The sequence below is a fragment of the Triturus cristatus genome, chromosome 12 (genome assembly GCF_964204655.1).
Source record: "Triturus cristatus chromosome 12, aTriCri1.1, whole genome shotgun sequence".
Lineage (NCBI taxonomy): Eukaryota > Metazoa > Chordata > Amphibia > Caudata > Salamandridae > Triturus > Triturus cristatus.
In genome coordinates this window covers 476,283,175-476,298,593 of record NC_140595.1, presented here as the reverse complement: position 1 = coordinate 476,298,593, position 15,419 = coordinate 476,283,175, and the positions used below count along the sequence as shown (strand labels likewise).

General features: G+C 47.6%; 1 protein-coding gene across 1 annotated transcript in view; it reads left to right on the top strand.

Annotated features, from left to right (window-relative positions):
- The window catches only part of SLC7A10 (solute carrier family 7 member 10), a 404,730-nt gene that overhangs the window by 152,176 nt on the left and 237,135 nt on the right, over positions 1-15,419 (top strand). Inside the window, exon 2 of the mRNA XM_085637573.1 lies at positions 7,687-7,891. Within this exon, the coding sequence (XP_085493699.1) occupies positions 7,687-7,891 (205 nt within the window). The remainder of the gene's footprint in view (positions 1-7,686; positions 7,892-15,419) is intronic.

Genomic DNA, 15,419 nt, shown 5'->3' with positions numbered 1-15,419 from the left:
AGATGGGTCAGAACAAGGGTCAAGCAGAACCAGAATCAGAACCAGGGTGGTCAGAAGAAAGCAGACCAAAAGGGTAACAAGAACGAACAAAATGACCAGAAGTCTTCGACAGGTCCCCAACAAACCAAAGAGGGTGGGGGTCAGGCTTCACAGAAGAAGAAGACTCAAGAAGGCCAGTCAAAAAGGTGGTGCCAATACTGTAAAAGTAAGACTCACTGGTTTAGTGAGTGCACCAAGAAAGGAGGGCAAACTCCTACCACTGCAGCCCCTAAGGCACCTGCACCCCCTAGTACAGTCAGCAGTGGTAGTGCGCCTCCCAAGGCATTAGTGGGGTTAACCTTGGGAACCGAGGGGAGTGACGACTTAGTCGGCACGCTCACTCAGGCCGTCCTTGTCTGTACAGGGGATATGGATATGTCCCCTGATGCCAGTCCCAATACTTTGGGCAAATACAGGCAGACACCTTTGATAAATGGAAAAGTGGCTCAGGCCTACAGGGACACGTGTGCCAGTGTCACCATGGTGACGCCTAACTTCGTGGACCCTGGACAGATCATGCTAGGTACCAGTTACCTAGTGACCAATGCCAGCAACGTCACTACCAATCACAGTATGGCAGTTGTTGATTTCTCCTGGGGAGGGGTAAGTGGCCCGAAAAAGGTTGTGGTTAGTTCAGACCTCCCCGTAGAATGTCTGTTGGGCAATGATTTGGAAACGTCACAATGGTCAGAAGTGGAGCAGAGGACTCACATGGAAATGTTAGGTTTGCCAGCACATGTCCTTGCTGTGACCAGGTCACAGGCCAAGAGATGCCCCACTGAACAGGTGCTGGATCCTGGAAGAATGGACCAGACACCTTCCAAGAAAAGGAGCAGTAAGGGTAAGGCTTCGCCTTCCCCCTTGCCCCAGGTCGTGGATCAAGTCTCCGAGGAGGCTGACCTTAAAGAACTGAGGGAAACTGAGCCGCAAGAGCTTGAACCTGGTCAGGTTGAGTTTCTGGGCTCAGGGGGACCCTCCAGGGAAGACCTGGGGAAGGCACAGTTAGACTGCCCCTCACTTGAACCCCTCAGACAGCAGGCCGCTGCTGAGGCTGCAGGGAACGCCACAGGTACCCACAAAGTGTACTGGGACGATGGACTCCTGTACTCTGAGGCAAGAGACCCCAAACCTGGTGCGACCAGGAGGCTGGTCATCCCCTTGTCTCTGAGAGGTTTCCTTCTCACCTTGGCCCACGAGATTCCCCTTGCAGGTCACTTAGGCCAGAATAAGACTTGGGACAGAATTGTTCCACACTTTCACTGGCCCCACATGTCCGAGGATACGAAGGAGTTTTGCCGCTCCTGTGTCACTTGCCAAGCCAGTGGTAAGTCAGGTGGCACGACAAAGGCCCCCCTCATACCACTACCAGTGGTGGGGGTACCCTTTGAACGAGTGGGGATCGACATTGTCGGACCAATGGAACCCCAGACAGCATCAGGGCACAAGTTTATACTGGTGGTGGTGGACCACGCCACCAGGTATCCTGAAGCTATTCCCCTTAGGACCACTACGGCACCTGTGGTGGCACGGGCCCTACTTGGAGTGTTCTCCAGAGTGGGCTTCCCTAAGGAGGTCGTCTCAGACAGAGGTGCAAACTTCATGTCGGGATATCTGACTGCTATGTGGAAGGAATGTGGTGTCAACTACAAGTTCACCACACCCTATCACCCACAATGCAATGGGCTGGTTGAGAGATTCAACCGGACCCTAAAAGGGATGATTCACGGACTACCTGAAAAGCTTCGGCGGAGATGGGATGTCCTGATACCCTGCCTCTTGTTCGCCTACAGAGAGGTCCCGCAGAAGGGGGTTGGCTACAGCCCTTTTGAGCTTCTGTTCGGACATCCTGTAAGGGGACCCCTTTGTTTGGTAAAGGAAGGATGGGAGAGACCTCTCAGAAAGCCGGCATCAAACATTGTGGACTATGTGCTCGGTCTCCGCTCGCGGATGGCGGAGTACATGGAGAAGGCGTCTAAAAACCTTGAGGCGAGCCAAGAATTACAGAAAGCTTGGCACGACCAAAAGGCTGTCCTAACTGTGTATCAGCCTGGACAGAAGGTGTGGGTGCTGGAGCCAGTGGCCCCAGCAGCACTCAAAGACAAATGGTCTGGGCCCCACACGATCATTGAGCAAAAGGGAGAGGTCACCTACTTGGTAGACCTGGGAACTCCCCGGAGCCCCCACAGGGTGCTCCATGTAAACAGGCTCAAGGCATATGTCGACAGGGAGGGCATGGGCTTGCTCATGGCCACAGATGAGGGACAGGAGGAGGAGAGTGACCCTCTCCCAGACCTGCTCTCTCAGAACCCTGACGATGGATCAGTAGATGGTGTTGTCTTTTGTGGCAGCCTCTCTGGACATCAACAAGGGGATTGTAAACAGGTTCTTCAATCCTTTCGACATATGTTCTCTCTGACACCCAGTCAGACCAAGTGGTGTACCCACGAGGTCGACACTGGGGACAGTCTGCCCGTAAAGAGTAAAATCTATCGGCAACCTGATCATGTCAGAGACTGCATCAAGACAGAGGTGCGGAAAATGTTGGAGCTGGGAGTCATTGAACCCTCGGACAGCCCCTGGGCTAGCCCCGTAGTGCTCGTGCCGAAACCTCACACCCAGGGCGGTAAGAAAGAGATGAGGTTTTGCGTGGACTACAGAGGTCTCAATGCGGTCACTAAGACCGACGCCCACCCGATACCAAGAGCAGACGAACTTATCGACCGGTTGGCCTCGGCCAACTACTTAAGTACGTTTGACCTGACAGCTGGGTATTGGCAAATCAGGTTAGCTGAGGAGTCCAAGCCCAAAACAGCATTTTCTACCCCTGGTGGGCATTATCAGTTCGTGGTAATGCCCTTTGGTTTGAAAAATGCACCTGCCACCTTCCAAAGGCTGGTGAATCGAGTTCTCACTGGGTTGGACGACTTCTGTGCGGCGTATCTGGACGATATCGCTGTCTTTAGCTCCACCTGGGAGGATCACCTGGTCCACCTGAGGAAAGTGTTAGAGGCCCTGCAGAAGGCAGGCCTCACTATCAAGGCCACCAAGTGCCAGATAGGGCAGACACAGGTTGTATACCTGGGCCACCTTGTAGGTGGAGGCCAGGTTCAACCATTGGAGAGCAAAATACAGGCCATCCAGGACTGGGCTCCTCCAACCACCCAGACTCAGGTTCGAGCTTTCTTGGGCCTGACTGGTTATTACCGGAAATTTGTCAGAAATTATGGATCCATTGTGACCCCGCTAAACGACCTGACAAGTAAAAAGATGCCAAAAAAAGTTCAGTGGACAGCAAGCTGTCAGAAGGCATTCGATGACCTCAAGCAGGCCATGTGCACAGCACCTATCCTAAAGAGTCCAGACTACTCCAAACCATTCATTGTCCAAACAGACGCTTCGGAGCTGGGTGTGGGAGCTGTTCTATCGCAACTGAATTTTGATGGTCATGACCAGCCCATAGCTTTTATTAGCAGGAGGCTGACCCCCAGAGAGAAGAATTGGTCAGCTATTGAGAGGGAGGCCTTTGCTGTGGTTTGGGCCCTGAAGAAGTTGAGGCCATACTTGTTTGGCACTCACTTCAAGATTCAGACCGACCATAAGCCCCTCTTGTGGCTAAATCAAATGAAGGGTGAAAACCCCAAACTACTTAGGTGGTCCATTTCCCTACAGGGGATGGACTTCACAGTGGAGCATAGACCTGGCACTGATCATGGCAATGCAGATGGGCTCTCCAGGTATTTCCACTTAGAGCAAGAAGACTCACCTGGTCAAGGTTAGCTTATTGTCCCAAAGTTTGGGGGGGGGTCATGTAGGAGAGTAGGGTCTGCAATCCTATGATCACCCAGATTTTTTGCTTTTGCTTCATTGGTTTACGACTTTCTCCGGCTGTGGGCCCGCCAATCAGACCCACAGCCTAGCTGTTCTCTCTCGAAATTAACACACATGTACATTAGGTGCATCCACTAATTGGAACTGGGCCGCCTTGTCAGTCCCTGTCTCAGCATACCACAGGTATCCAGGGCATCGGTGTACCCAGGGCCTACCAGGGGCTGAAGCATGTATTATGCCACCCCCGGAATGGCCGCCCAAATCTGACACAACTGGCTGCACGACAGCTGGGGCCACGTGGTGTAATCACCCGTTGCTGTAGGTGTAGTATTCCTACACCTAAACCCTAAAATGGACACATGGATTCCTATCAGTCACTCCGATAGCAGGCCTTAACAATCCTGAAGGCAGAGTGCAGGGAATCATGTGGGACGGTGCTCTGGCGCGAGCTGAGCCCGTCGACGGCTTGCGGAACCAAGTCCTAATAGCCGTTCCATGGTGACGCGGGCCAACTACTTTTAATGCATTATAATCCTTGCGGTTATTTGCTAACTTTGGCATCGCATCACCTATACATGTCGAGTAAGGTGTCATACGAATGGGAATACGAACCCCTCGCCAGTCCTGGTGGCGGGGTTAGCATTCCCCCCTTTTAGAGGGACACGACATGGAAGTAACCTTGAACCCCGGTTAAAGTTGACTCAAGCCTCAGCATCACAAAATGGATGCTGCCACCAGACACAAGTCTGACCTCCTGCTGCGGGGAGACCTTCCAGCGAGGGGAGCTTGGACAAAGGGTTTCCTGTCAAGGGCGGTGTTAGCACCGTCCCAGACAGGGTTTGTGTATTCCAGGTAGGCAGGGCTGAAAGGAAGGTGATTGCAAGTGGCACCCCGGTGCTCACGGTGCATAGCCCGGCTCAGACCAGTTTCGGGGGGCCTACCAGCCCCTGAGCTGGCGCGAAGCCGGACAAAGGATAGGGGTGTAACCACCCCCCTCCTGGCTCCACCCATAGGTAGAACCTAGTCACGCGCCAACCCCTTTTTCTTAGAATAAAGGTAGGAGCGAGTCCCCTTCCCAAATTGGATAATCAGATAATCGGATAACTCCGAATCACGAACCACTTTCCACGAAAGGAACTCTTGACTATTTCTGAAGACTCTCCCTTGTGGCTAAGGAGTAGCCACCCTGCACCAGCAGGCACCATCTAAGCGCTTGCGGTTTGCTGTAAGTCTCTCCTACGGATCAAGACTGCCCAGCTCGACGAGACCCGAGTTCCCTGCCATCTCTGACCTTTTACCTCCCTCATCAGCTCAGCTGAGAGTCGTAGGTGTGACGAGACCTGCGGGACCGGCTATCTTCAGAACCTACACGACGCTTATCTAGCACGCCCACCGAGGGACCCTCGAGTGAGTGCACCTAGGGTTGAGAAGCCCTAACCCTGAGCAGCTCCAGCATCGAAGTCTGCCTCCCCAGCATCTCCGAGATCTGCGTGGGGGCCCTTCCGCTCCTTGTTGCTCACTGCGTTGTCCGACCACTTGCCGACCGGCTTGTGGCCCTCTACACGACGCGCCAAGATTGTTTTCATCACCGGTCTGGTTGCTCCAGACTGGCTCTTGCTTCCCTCCAACAGAGGAGTACCACGGACCCTCCTGGTCCACTCCCGACGCCATCGTGACTTCCCCGCTTGGGTTGCCACTGCCAAGATCCGCTGCCCCTTCCTGGGCTCAGCATCATCGACAGCAGACACCTTCGTGGGACAGCTCGCCCCCCATCCTGGTCGCCGCCGCGCCTCCTGGTCCGAGGAACAGCCGAGTCCGACGTCACCCACTCACCTGGTCGAGGTGACTTCAGCCGGTACCCTCCTGGTACCCACACGATCGCTGGCTAGCGGTTAAGAACTGAGTCCCCTCTGCTTTCAGGTTTCCTTCATCACCGATCCAGGCTTGGATCTCGCTGAATATCGACACTGGTCGCCTGCCAGCAACTTCTTCTTTCAGGCTCCTGAGACGACACGAGGACTCCTGACAACTTGCCGAACTTCACGCAGCCGCAGCCGCTGGGCTAGGTAACTTGAGCATTTCAGTGCTCCATCGCAGGTTCGCTCTACAAGTGTCTAGTTCCCTTTTTTCGTTTAGTCCCACTGATCGGAACACTCCGGAATCAGTACCTCCAGACTCTATCCATTCGCATTTCCCTGTAAGTGTAGATGGTTTCCCGTGCCCCTCGGGCATTTGTGTAAATTGTGCAACCAGTAGTATTTTCCTAAGAGTTTTGTATTGTGCTTAGCTCCCTGACTCATAAAGAGCCAGGGTAGTCTTGTTATAAATAAATATCCTTTTATTTTCATAACAACTTGTGTGGTGTCCTTTCACTTGGTGTTCAAGGGGTATATGTGATGGTAAACAGCTGGCTTAACACGCCCTCTAGAGTTTAGCCTAAAGACTGCTCGTATCCACGCTACTAGGATAGCTGGTCAAAAAGGTTGACTTACAACCAATCATCAATAAGGGTCGTTTGGAATGATACACAGTGATCACTAGAATAGTGAGCACTACATATCAGGCCAACTTCTCACAGCGACAGCCTTTGCAAAGATGCCAGGCTACACAACCCAGCCTCGCAGCTCCTCTGAACCAAAGCATCACCCCGGCTGCGTGATGCATTCTCAACACCGGACTTCACTTCACAAGCCCTCGTGGATGAGATCCTCAATGATGGTGCAGGACCTTGCAGCACAGTGTTCCCACAACTGAGAACCAACGCATCGCTTCGGCCCTGCAACACATCTTCAATGCAAATCTTCACAATGCTCCTCAAACCAGGTTTTAAGGTCTAACCGGGTCCATATCGCTGGCCCACATTCCATCGCAGTCAGCCTGAACTTGTGGCTTTGCCCCTGGTCGTTGCAACAAGATATCCACAGTTGGTGCTTTGAGCATTTTGGCACTATTTTTACTAAAATCTCCAGTTCTACTGACTGGATTTTTATTGTTTTGATCTTGTTTTATTTATTAACAAAATTTGTATTTTTCTAACTTGGTGTGGGAATCTTTTAGTATAGTGTTTATATCACTTTATTACTTTATGTAGTGTTGCACAGATATTTTACGCATTGCCTCTAAGTTAAGTCTGACTGCTCTTTGCCAAGCTACCAGAAGGTTGAGCACAGGTTAAATTAGGGTTGGTTTGTGCCTCAGCCTGAAAAAGATTGTGGTTGCTGCTTGAGCAGGGCTCACACCCCAGTCAACCAACAACCACATTTCTTGCAACAGGGATAACGTCTCATTTGGAAATCAGATACCAACGCCTTTGATATATCTGTAGCTAATGAATGATTTGAAACCACAATAACTACTTAACTGATATATTCCATTGGAATGGAAAAACGTTTATGAGTCCAAAATACTTTTTTGATTCCTACAAGGGGTTTTGTACATAAAATGCTTCTCTGCAGTCACAAAGCCTAGGTTATCTGTGCTCTTAAACTATGAAGCACACCTGTTTCTTCTATGAAATATATATACATTGTACATTTTAACAAATATAGTAAGAAAGACTCAGCATCTTATATTACATAAATCTCAAAATAGCTGTGCACAAAATTAATTTATTCCTTGTTACATCACACTCTACTGTTGAGATAAAACCACAAGTTTTTAATAATAATAATAATGGAGAGGCATGTAACAGAGCAGCATGTAGTCTAACCTCATGGGTGTACCATCACCTCTATTGTGTAGGTGCTTAACAATGGTAGCTTATGTAAATCTGCTTTCATATTGCCTCTATAACATTTCCTATCCTCTCCTTTCTTGCAGGTAATATAATTGGTTCCGGAATATTTATTTCACCCAAAGGAGTTCTTGAACACACTGGCTCAGTTGGACTAGCTTTGATTGTTTGGGTTCTTGGAGGGGGGATTTCTGCCCTTGGATCTTTATGTTATGCTGAACTTGGGGTAACTATCCCCAAATCAGGTGGTGATTATTCTTACGTCACAGAGATCTTTGGTGGTTTAGCGGGGTAAGTACTAGATCCTCTTACTTTATTTCCTTGTTACCTGATTATTTCACATCATGTCAAATGTCAAAATTTAAAATGTAAAATTAATGACTTCAATGCTTCTAAAACTTCAACATTGACCGTATTTCCTTTTCCATATGATGTGCTTTGCGATTAGTTCTTATAAGAATACCAAATAATGACTGGTTCTGTTAAATGCTGGATTGCTGTTTGGGGGCTATGGGAAACTCGAAATGGGCTGGGAGGCAATAGGCTGATTTCAGGGCTTAGAGGGCTGAATGATCCGCAGTCTAACCAGGCTTGGGGAACAGAACTCAGGTCCAGATTTAGAAAGGTTTTGTGCCGGGTTTCGGTTACTTTTTTAACACAGACCTGATGAAAAATCTTTTTGGGGCCTTACAAACCAACGCAAAATCGTTTTTTTGTTGGTTTGTAAGAAAAAGTAACGCAAACCAGCAAAAAGTGCTTGGCTGATGAGGGGTGATACCCAAAACTAGTCCAAGGATGCTTGTTTCCGGTTTAGGGAGGACCTGGCTTAGCAGTTCGGGCGGGACTGTTCAGCCCTAACTGCTATGCCAGGTCCTCCCTGGACAGGCTCCGCACCCAATACTGGCGCTGCTCTCTAGCGTGAGAGCAGTGCCAGGATTGGTCTGAGCGGCCTCGTTTGCCGCACAGACGATGCCAGGGAGCCTGTGGGGTTTCTCCAACTTGGCTTTAAAAAAATACTGTTGGGTTGGAAAAACATAAGTGGACATGTGTGTCGGCCAGCCAAACACACATGCGCACTTATAAGTGCACAGTACTCCTCCCTGCCCCAGCCTGGTCCCACCCCTCCTGTGTGACGTAAGTAACTCCGACATAGATAAATAAAACATTAATAACAGCGTATTATTATAGTTTTATTTATCATCTGCGGGCAGTGAGGCGACGCTCATCTGCCATTACGGAGGAGCCGCCCCTGAAAATAATGCTCCTGGATACTGCGTCATCACACAGAATGTTGGAATATTTGACAGATTTCTCTTCAGAACAGATCACAAAACCTATGTTTCTTCACCGAATATATTTTACCATAATAGTTTCAGAACTGTGCAGAAAAATGAATTATTTGCCCTCAATTTTAGGTCTGATAGACAGCTTTATCTGTTATTTGGATCTAATCTAATGTATATAGAGAACAGTATATATATTTTTTTAAATTGTCATTCAACACGTTCAACAGCAATTGGTTGAGTGCATATGCTATTCCTGGCTATCGGAGTTTTGAATGTACACATACTTTGATTGGTCCAGTAGTGAGATAGGGCCACATACAAAGGGGTGCCCTGTTGTTTCTGTGTTGTGCAGCTGATTTTTGTTTTCTGGACCAGGAAAACATTTCCAGGAATCTATGGTTTTTGGTTGACCAGCCAACATGACTAAATGAGCTCATAAAATATTCTACTGCTATTCAAAACAAACACAGAGAATGTTGGGATACCGATCTGGATTAACAATATATGAACACTGTGCTTTTATGGTGTTATTCATTAGAGTACTTACATATTGGGTGCAAGTAGTAAGGTATCGAAGATGGGCTTCTTGGGGTTAGAAAAATTCCCCACAGACCACTGCTTCTGAAAAGCAGTCAGCCACATGTCAGGCGTGACTTTGACAAGCTCCTTGGACACTATTAGTCAAATACCAGGTGATCTTCTGTGTTGGCCTGTAGGTCTATGGCAGAGTCACTCACACACTGTAAGGTTTGTAGGGCAGTCAAGAAATTACCTGATGTTCCTAAAGTCATTTACCTCCTGTCTTACCAACACTGCAAGCTTTGAATGTACACAAATGGACAAAGACAGCAAGACTGATGTAGTCTCTGAGATGTGTAACCTACCAAACATATACTGACATCAATGCACACATGTAACACTTTTGTGTGTGTGTGAGGCACATTTATACTGCTGATGTGGTACCTGTTCTGGATGAGGAGGAGCCTACAACGCTGCTGCCTGTTCTAAACCTGTTGTATTTTTGGAAAGAAAACCTGCACACCTGGAATACTACACAACACATTTGCACTTTGGATTCCCTTTTGCAACCTGTGCTCCTCCATTCAATCTGTAGTGCCCCTATACTTTTTTACCTTTACCATAAAAATCGCTTTAGCTTTTGGATAGTAGAATGAGGTTCAGTAAGCTTCACTAATAAAAAACAGAAATGCAGTCTAGACAGCAGCAGTGCATGCTTTCCTGACGCAAAGACTAGTTAGAGCACAGGTCTCAGGAGCATGTCGCCCTCATACAGGCTGAGCAGGTACAATAAGTGCAGAAGCATGTGAGGATTCTCGGTGTATCTGAAATAAGCATTGGCTGCTACTATCCATATTGTGACTTGTGTATGTATGTTACTCAACTTTCAAGCATCTATTCAGCATCTACCTCAACATTTTATTTCCACTATAAATCGCAACTGCCCATTCCATATACTCTTGTCTATAAATACCTCAGTACAAATAGCACAAACAACTTTAAATGCATAAAACGACAATGCCCATATAACGATGTTTACATATTTCAGCTACATTTTACTCAATGTATGTATAAAGCTGAAACGTTTCACATTTGTTACGTTATCAATGAGGTTTACTACCAGAATACTGAGTTTTTAAATATTTCCGTACAAACTATTGTATCTAGAATATCAACTATCATCATATTCTGAACATAATTATATAGAGATAATTATAGATTTATTATTCTTAACTTATCTATATATAAATATATATAGAATGACAGACTTACAGATGGATGGACGGATAAAGTCAATGAAGAAAATCAGCTACAAACTGACTCATGGTTCTGGCTCAAACACAAAGAAACTCTGAAACTCCTCCTTTTGGTATGGTTTTCTACTGCGAGAGTGACCTTTTCCTGTGCTATTTCCAAATGTATCATTTGAGCATTGTGGCAATGTAAGTTATAGCATTCAATGGGTGCATTGTATACCACAACTGGCTAATTTCAGAATTGTTTCGTGTTTGAGCCAGAATCATAACCCAGTTTCTGACTGATTTTTGCTTTGAATTTCTAGGAGTATTTTATGATACATTTTATTCCTAACCCCAACTACATATGGCTTTTTGCTGAGCAGTACGCTCAAACGGCCACAGGCATCCAAGTCAGGCTGCACACGGCCTTCATCTATACACAAGAGGTGTTGGCTGCAGGGCATGACCTGTGATTAGACCCTGTGCCCAATCCATCACAAGCGTCCAAACCCGGATTTGCATGGCCTTATCCACATATCCATGTGCACTCTATGGTAGAGAGGGGTAACTCTACTTCTCTACCGGACTCTATGATCCTGCCTAACGGCCAACATGCTGTATACACCGACCTGCAAGGTTTTCCTATTCAGCGTAGTGCTTTGTGCGAGGTGCAGTGTGGCTATGTGCACTACCACTACGGGGGAAAATGTGCGAAGTACTTTTCGGCGCAATTAAAACAGGCTACCAATAGTTAAAATATGTTTTGTTACAGCGTTTGGTGCAGGCATTGGTTCCTGTGGTGGGTTTAGTAGAGGGACTGTGTGCAGGCTAGGCCCCGGGGCGAATCCTCACTGTAGTTGCTAGGAAACAGCTTTGTGTGGAAAGGACGTCTTAAAGAGGAGGGAGTCGTTGCTAGCGACTTTCCTCTAATGTGGAGGGCCAACGAGACAAACGCGTTGTCTTTCGCCCCCTTTTTTTATTTTTATTTAATTTATGCAGAGGGTAGGGCTGGAGCGGAAGGCACGGTGAAGGTGCGGCGCGAGTGGAGCGGAAGGCAAGGCGAAAGTGTGGCGCGTCCCGCAGCTTGAACGTTACAGCTGCGACGGCCGAATGGGGGCCAGAACGAGAGTTGCGAAACTAGTAGTGCGGAGGGAAGAGACGGAGTGCGGGGAGCATCCGGTGAGTGAAGCGGTTGCGAGGTAATGGCGCTGAGGCGGGAAGGCAAGAGGGAGGCACTGGTAGGCGACCTGCGACCTGAAAACACTCCAGGTTGGTGGTGGAATTAGGGGGTCCGCGTGTAATGGCAAGTTGAAAATACCGGTAATAATAAGGGTATCAGAGAGAGCGTAGAGGTGAAGAGCGATTATCTGCTTAAGTAGAAGAAGCTCGAAGGATTGAGGGAAATGTATGCCGATATCAAAGCAGTAAGGAACATACGAAATCTTAATATGAATAAATAAGTAAACAATAGTGAAGGACAGGAGATATGAGAAAAGGCAACTTATCTGACTTGAAGCCGCATTTAAAAGAGGCTGATCTCCGTGCTGCCGTTGCCTAGATACACTTGTTTGTTCTAGAAGTTTTACTTATGATGTAACTTTAAAGTGGCTGTATTTGAAGTTGCATTAAAAGATAATGCATAATGTCAGCCTCCGTGTCTTTAATGAAATCCAGATTCTCTGGTCATGGTAATAGGAGAATCGCAATTCTTGGAAACAAACCATTGTCTCCACCCCTCCCAGATGGGATTCCGTGCACAACACAGCACTGAATCTGCTCTGTTAACGGTGGTCGAGGAACTCAGAATGTCATTAGATCGGGGAAGCTCAGGAGCTTTACTACTCCTGGACCTGAGTGCTGCCTTCAACATGGTGGACCATCCCATTCTGCGAAACAGACTCTCGGCCATTGGTGTACAAGGCAACAAGCTACAGTGGCTGGCTTCGTTCTTGGAGGAAAGAACTTTCCAAGTTATGGAAAATAATATGCTCTCCAACTCGATGTCACTAACCTGCGGGGTGCCACAGGGATCCTCGCTGAGTCCCACACTGTTCAACGTTTATATGGAGCCATTATCATGGATCGCCCAAGATTTTGACATCTCCATGACATTCTACGCTGACGATACACCGCTGGTGATTTCTTTAGACCCTAGAACCAGGGGAGACTCCAACAGGTTATCTCCCTGTATGGAGAAAGTTATGGAATGGATGACTAACAGCTGCTTAAAACTAAACAGGCACAAAACTGAGCTAATGGTCCTCGGGAATAAGACAACTCCTATGCCATCAATAAGCTGGCCCAACTGCCTGGGCAGCCCACCCACGCTGAAAGAATCCATCAAGAATCTGGGGTTTTGGCTCGAAAAGGTCCTATCTATGATGACTCAAGCCAAAAAAGTAGTAAGCACCTGTTTTGGACTACTCAGAACGCTCCGGAAAATACCAGATTGGATTCCCATACAGCTCAGAAAGACTGTAGTCCACTGCATGGTCACATCACGTCTGGACTAAAGAAACTCACTATTCCTAGGGGCAACCGAAATATGTGATCAACAGACTTCAGGTGGTCCAGAATGCGGCAGCAAGGATGCTGTGTAAGGCCCCAGCTCAGGAGTCAGCCAAAATGCCCCTAAAGCACTTCATTGGCTACCGGTGGAGGCAAGAATCAAATTCAAGGCACTGCTTATAACGCACAGAGCATTACACAACATGGGCCCAAGAAAAATCAGAAACTTGGTGACCTCATATGTCACAAATAGAAGCCTGATATCTAGCTCTGAAGGACTTATAAAACCAATAGGTGTCAGGAAAGCGAGGTGGGGAGGCAGATCCTTCTCCCAACTAGCACCCAAACTGTGGAACTCATTACCACATTTCTCGCTGATCATGAATAAAAAATTCGAATTTCAGAAGTCAATAAAAACGTGGCTGTTCAAGCAGTATCTCTAACTTCCCTCCAGCCTCAGCTTGCATCCTGTCTCTCAGCGCTGGGAAGGCCAGGCGCTCTACAAATCTTAAATAATAATAAACCTGCCACAGACATCCAAATGCCACAGTCCCAACCTATTCACAGTGGGGGATTGCCGCAGGGTCAGGCCTGCAGCTGGGCCCTGAGCCCAATCTGCTGTTAGTGACCAACTCCCACTATGTATGCATTTGTCCATGCATAGCCGAAGCTGTCCACAGGACCTGGCCTGAAGCCAACCCATGCACCCAATTGCTGTAGGTGGACAACCCAGCTATTCAGGGCTTTAGCCAAGCTGTTTGCAGCAATGAATGGCCTCTGGGTCGTAAGCCTTGCGCAGCTGGTTTTAGCCACAGGGCCTGGCACACCCACTATGGGCAAATATGCAGGGCCTATGAGTTAATAGAGACAAGCTATTGTTCAGTATTTTGTGGGTGATTTTTTGTCTTTGTGGGGTAGGGTTGTGTTTTTTCAAGCTTCCACTTTGTTTTCTTACTAGTAGAACCTCTGATAGTGTTACTCCATCTGATACTCATCAAAACCATTTGTTCTGCTCTTGACAGCAGATGTGAACCTTGCACCCTAAAAACAGACTGAAAACACTCTTAGGTGCGATTTGGTCTCTTTCTGCTACTTCTGAACCATTGCCTCAGCATCGCTGTGCCCTCATGCAATTCAGCATGCACTCTCTCACACGTGTTGTTCACCTGATCATGCCTAGACTTTAGATCTCACTTAATGATTGGGGTGCTGAAGGAGTATAGGCATCTTGTTTCCAGGCTCAGCTTCATTTTGCAGAGGTTTTACATAATTCTGCATGCATTCATGTTTTTCTCCCTTTCTAGGAGGTTAAAGACTTCCTACAGGTCAGATTGTTTCTCTTTCTTGTACATCTTCCTTCTCCTCCTGCACAGCAGATGGTCCTGGATTATTTTATCTCGACTGTGACATATTCTGGAAAATAGAGCAGCGGCTTGCTGAAACGCCCTCTCAGATCTCCAGTTTCTCAGCAAATACCGTGTATTCCACTACTTGCCAAGAATATGCAATTTAAAAAAAATATCTGAGTGAGCAACCAATCAGAACCTCAAAATAGTTATGTGACATTTGCCTTTTTTCCTTTAGAGTCTGGGGATGGTTGCCAGCATGTATAATGGCGTCCGCAAAACAAACTTTACTGACATGGTGCCATCAGATCTGCAGCTGTGTCTTTTTATCCATGGCCACAAAATAGCCACAGCAGCAGAAACCTTCTTCAGCCTATTGAAACATTCATGTTTTTTAACATTAATCTGAGACCTACTCCTTGAACATCTGAGAACAAAAGTGGCCTAGATACACAAAAGTGTTAATCCTTCACACCAGTCCCCTTTTCTGAACATTAATTTCTCAGAAACTACTGAATGTATTTCCACCAACCCAATAAAAGAATGCTTTCTACTTTCATGCCTAGTCTGGCGTACATCTAGCAGTCGCTGGTGTGTAATTATGGGCTTGTCCTGTAGTTTCCACCAATCAGTAGGAACAGCGCATTTGTGGACAACATGAACTTAGGATGGTGCCAGTCGGATTCCATGCACCCCATAGTATACAGTGCTGGCTGCTATGACATTTAAGTGGTGGGGCAGCGTGGTGGAGGGCAGCAGGGGTGGGGGGACATCAGTGCAGGGTGGCAGGGTGGGGGAAATTAATATTGCACACTTGCATTCTGCAGCATTGGTGCTATTCTGGCCATGCGCCTCGACTTCCGGCATGCCATAGGGTCCCCTACACCAATCCAGATGCTGCTCTCATGCTGGTATTACCCAG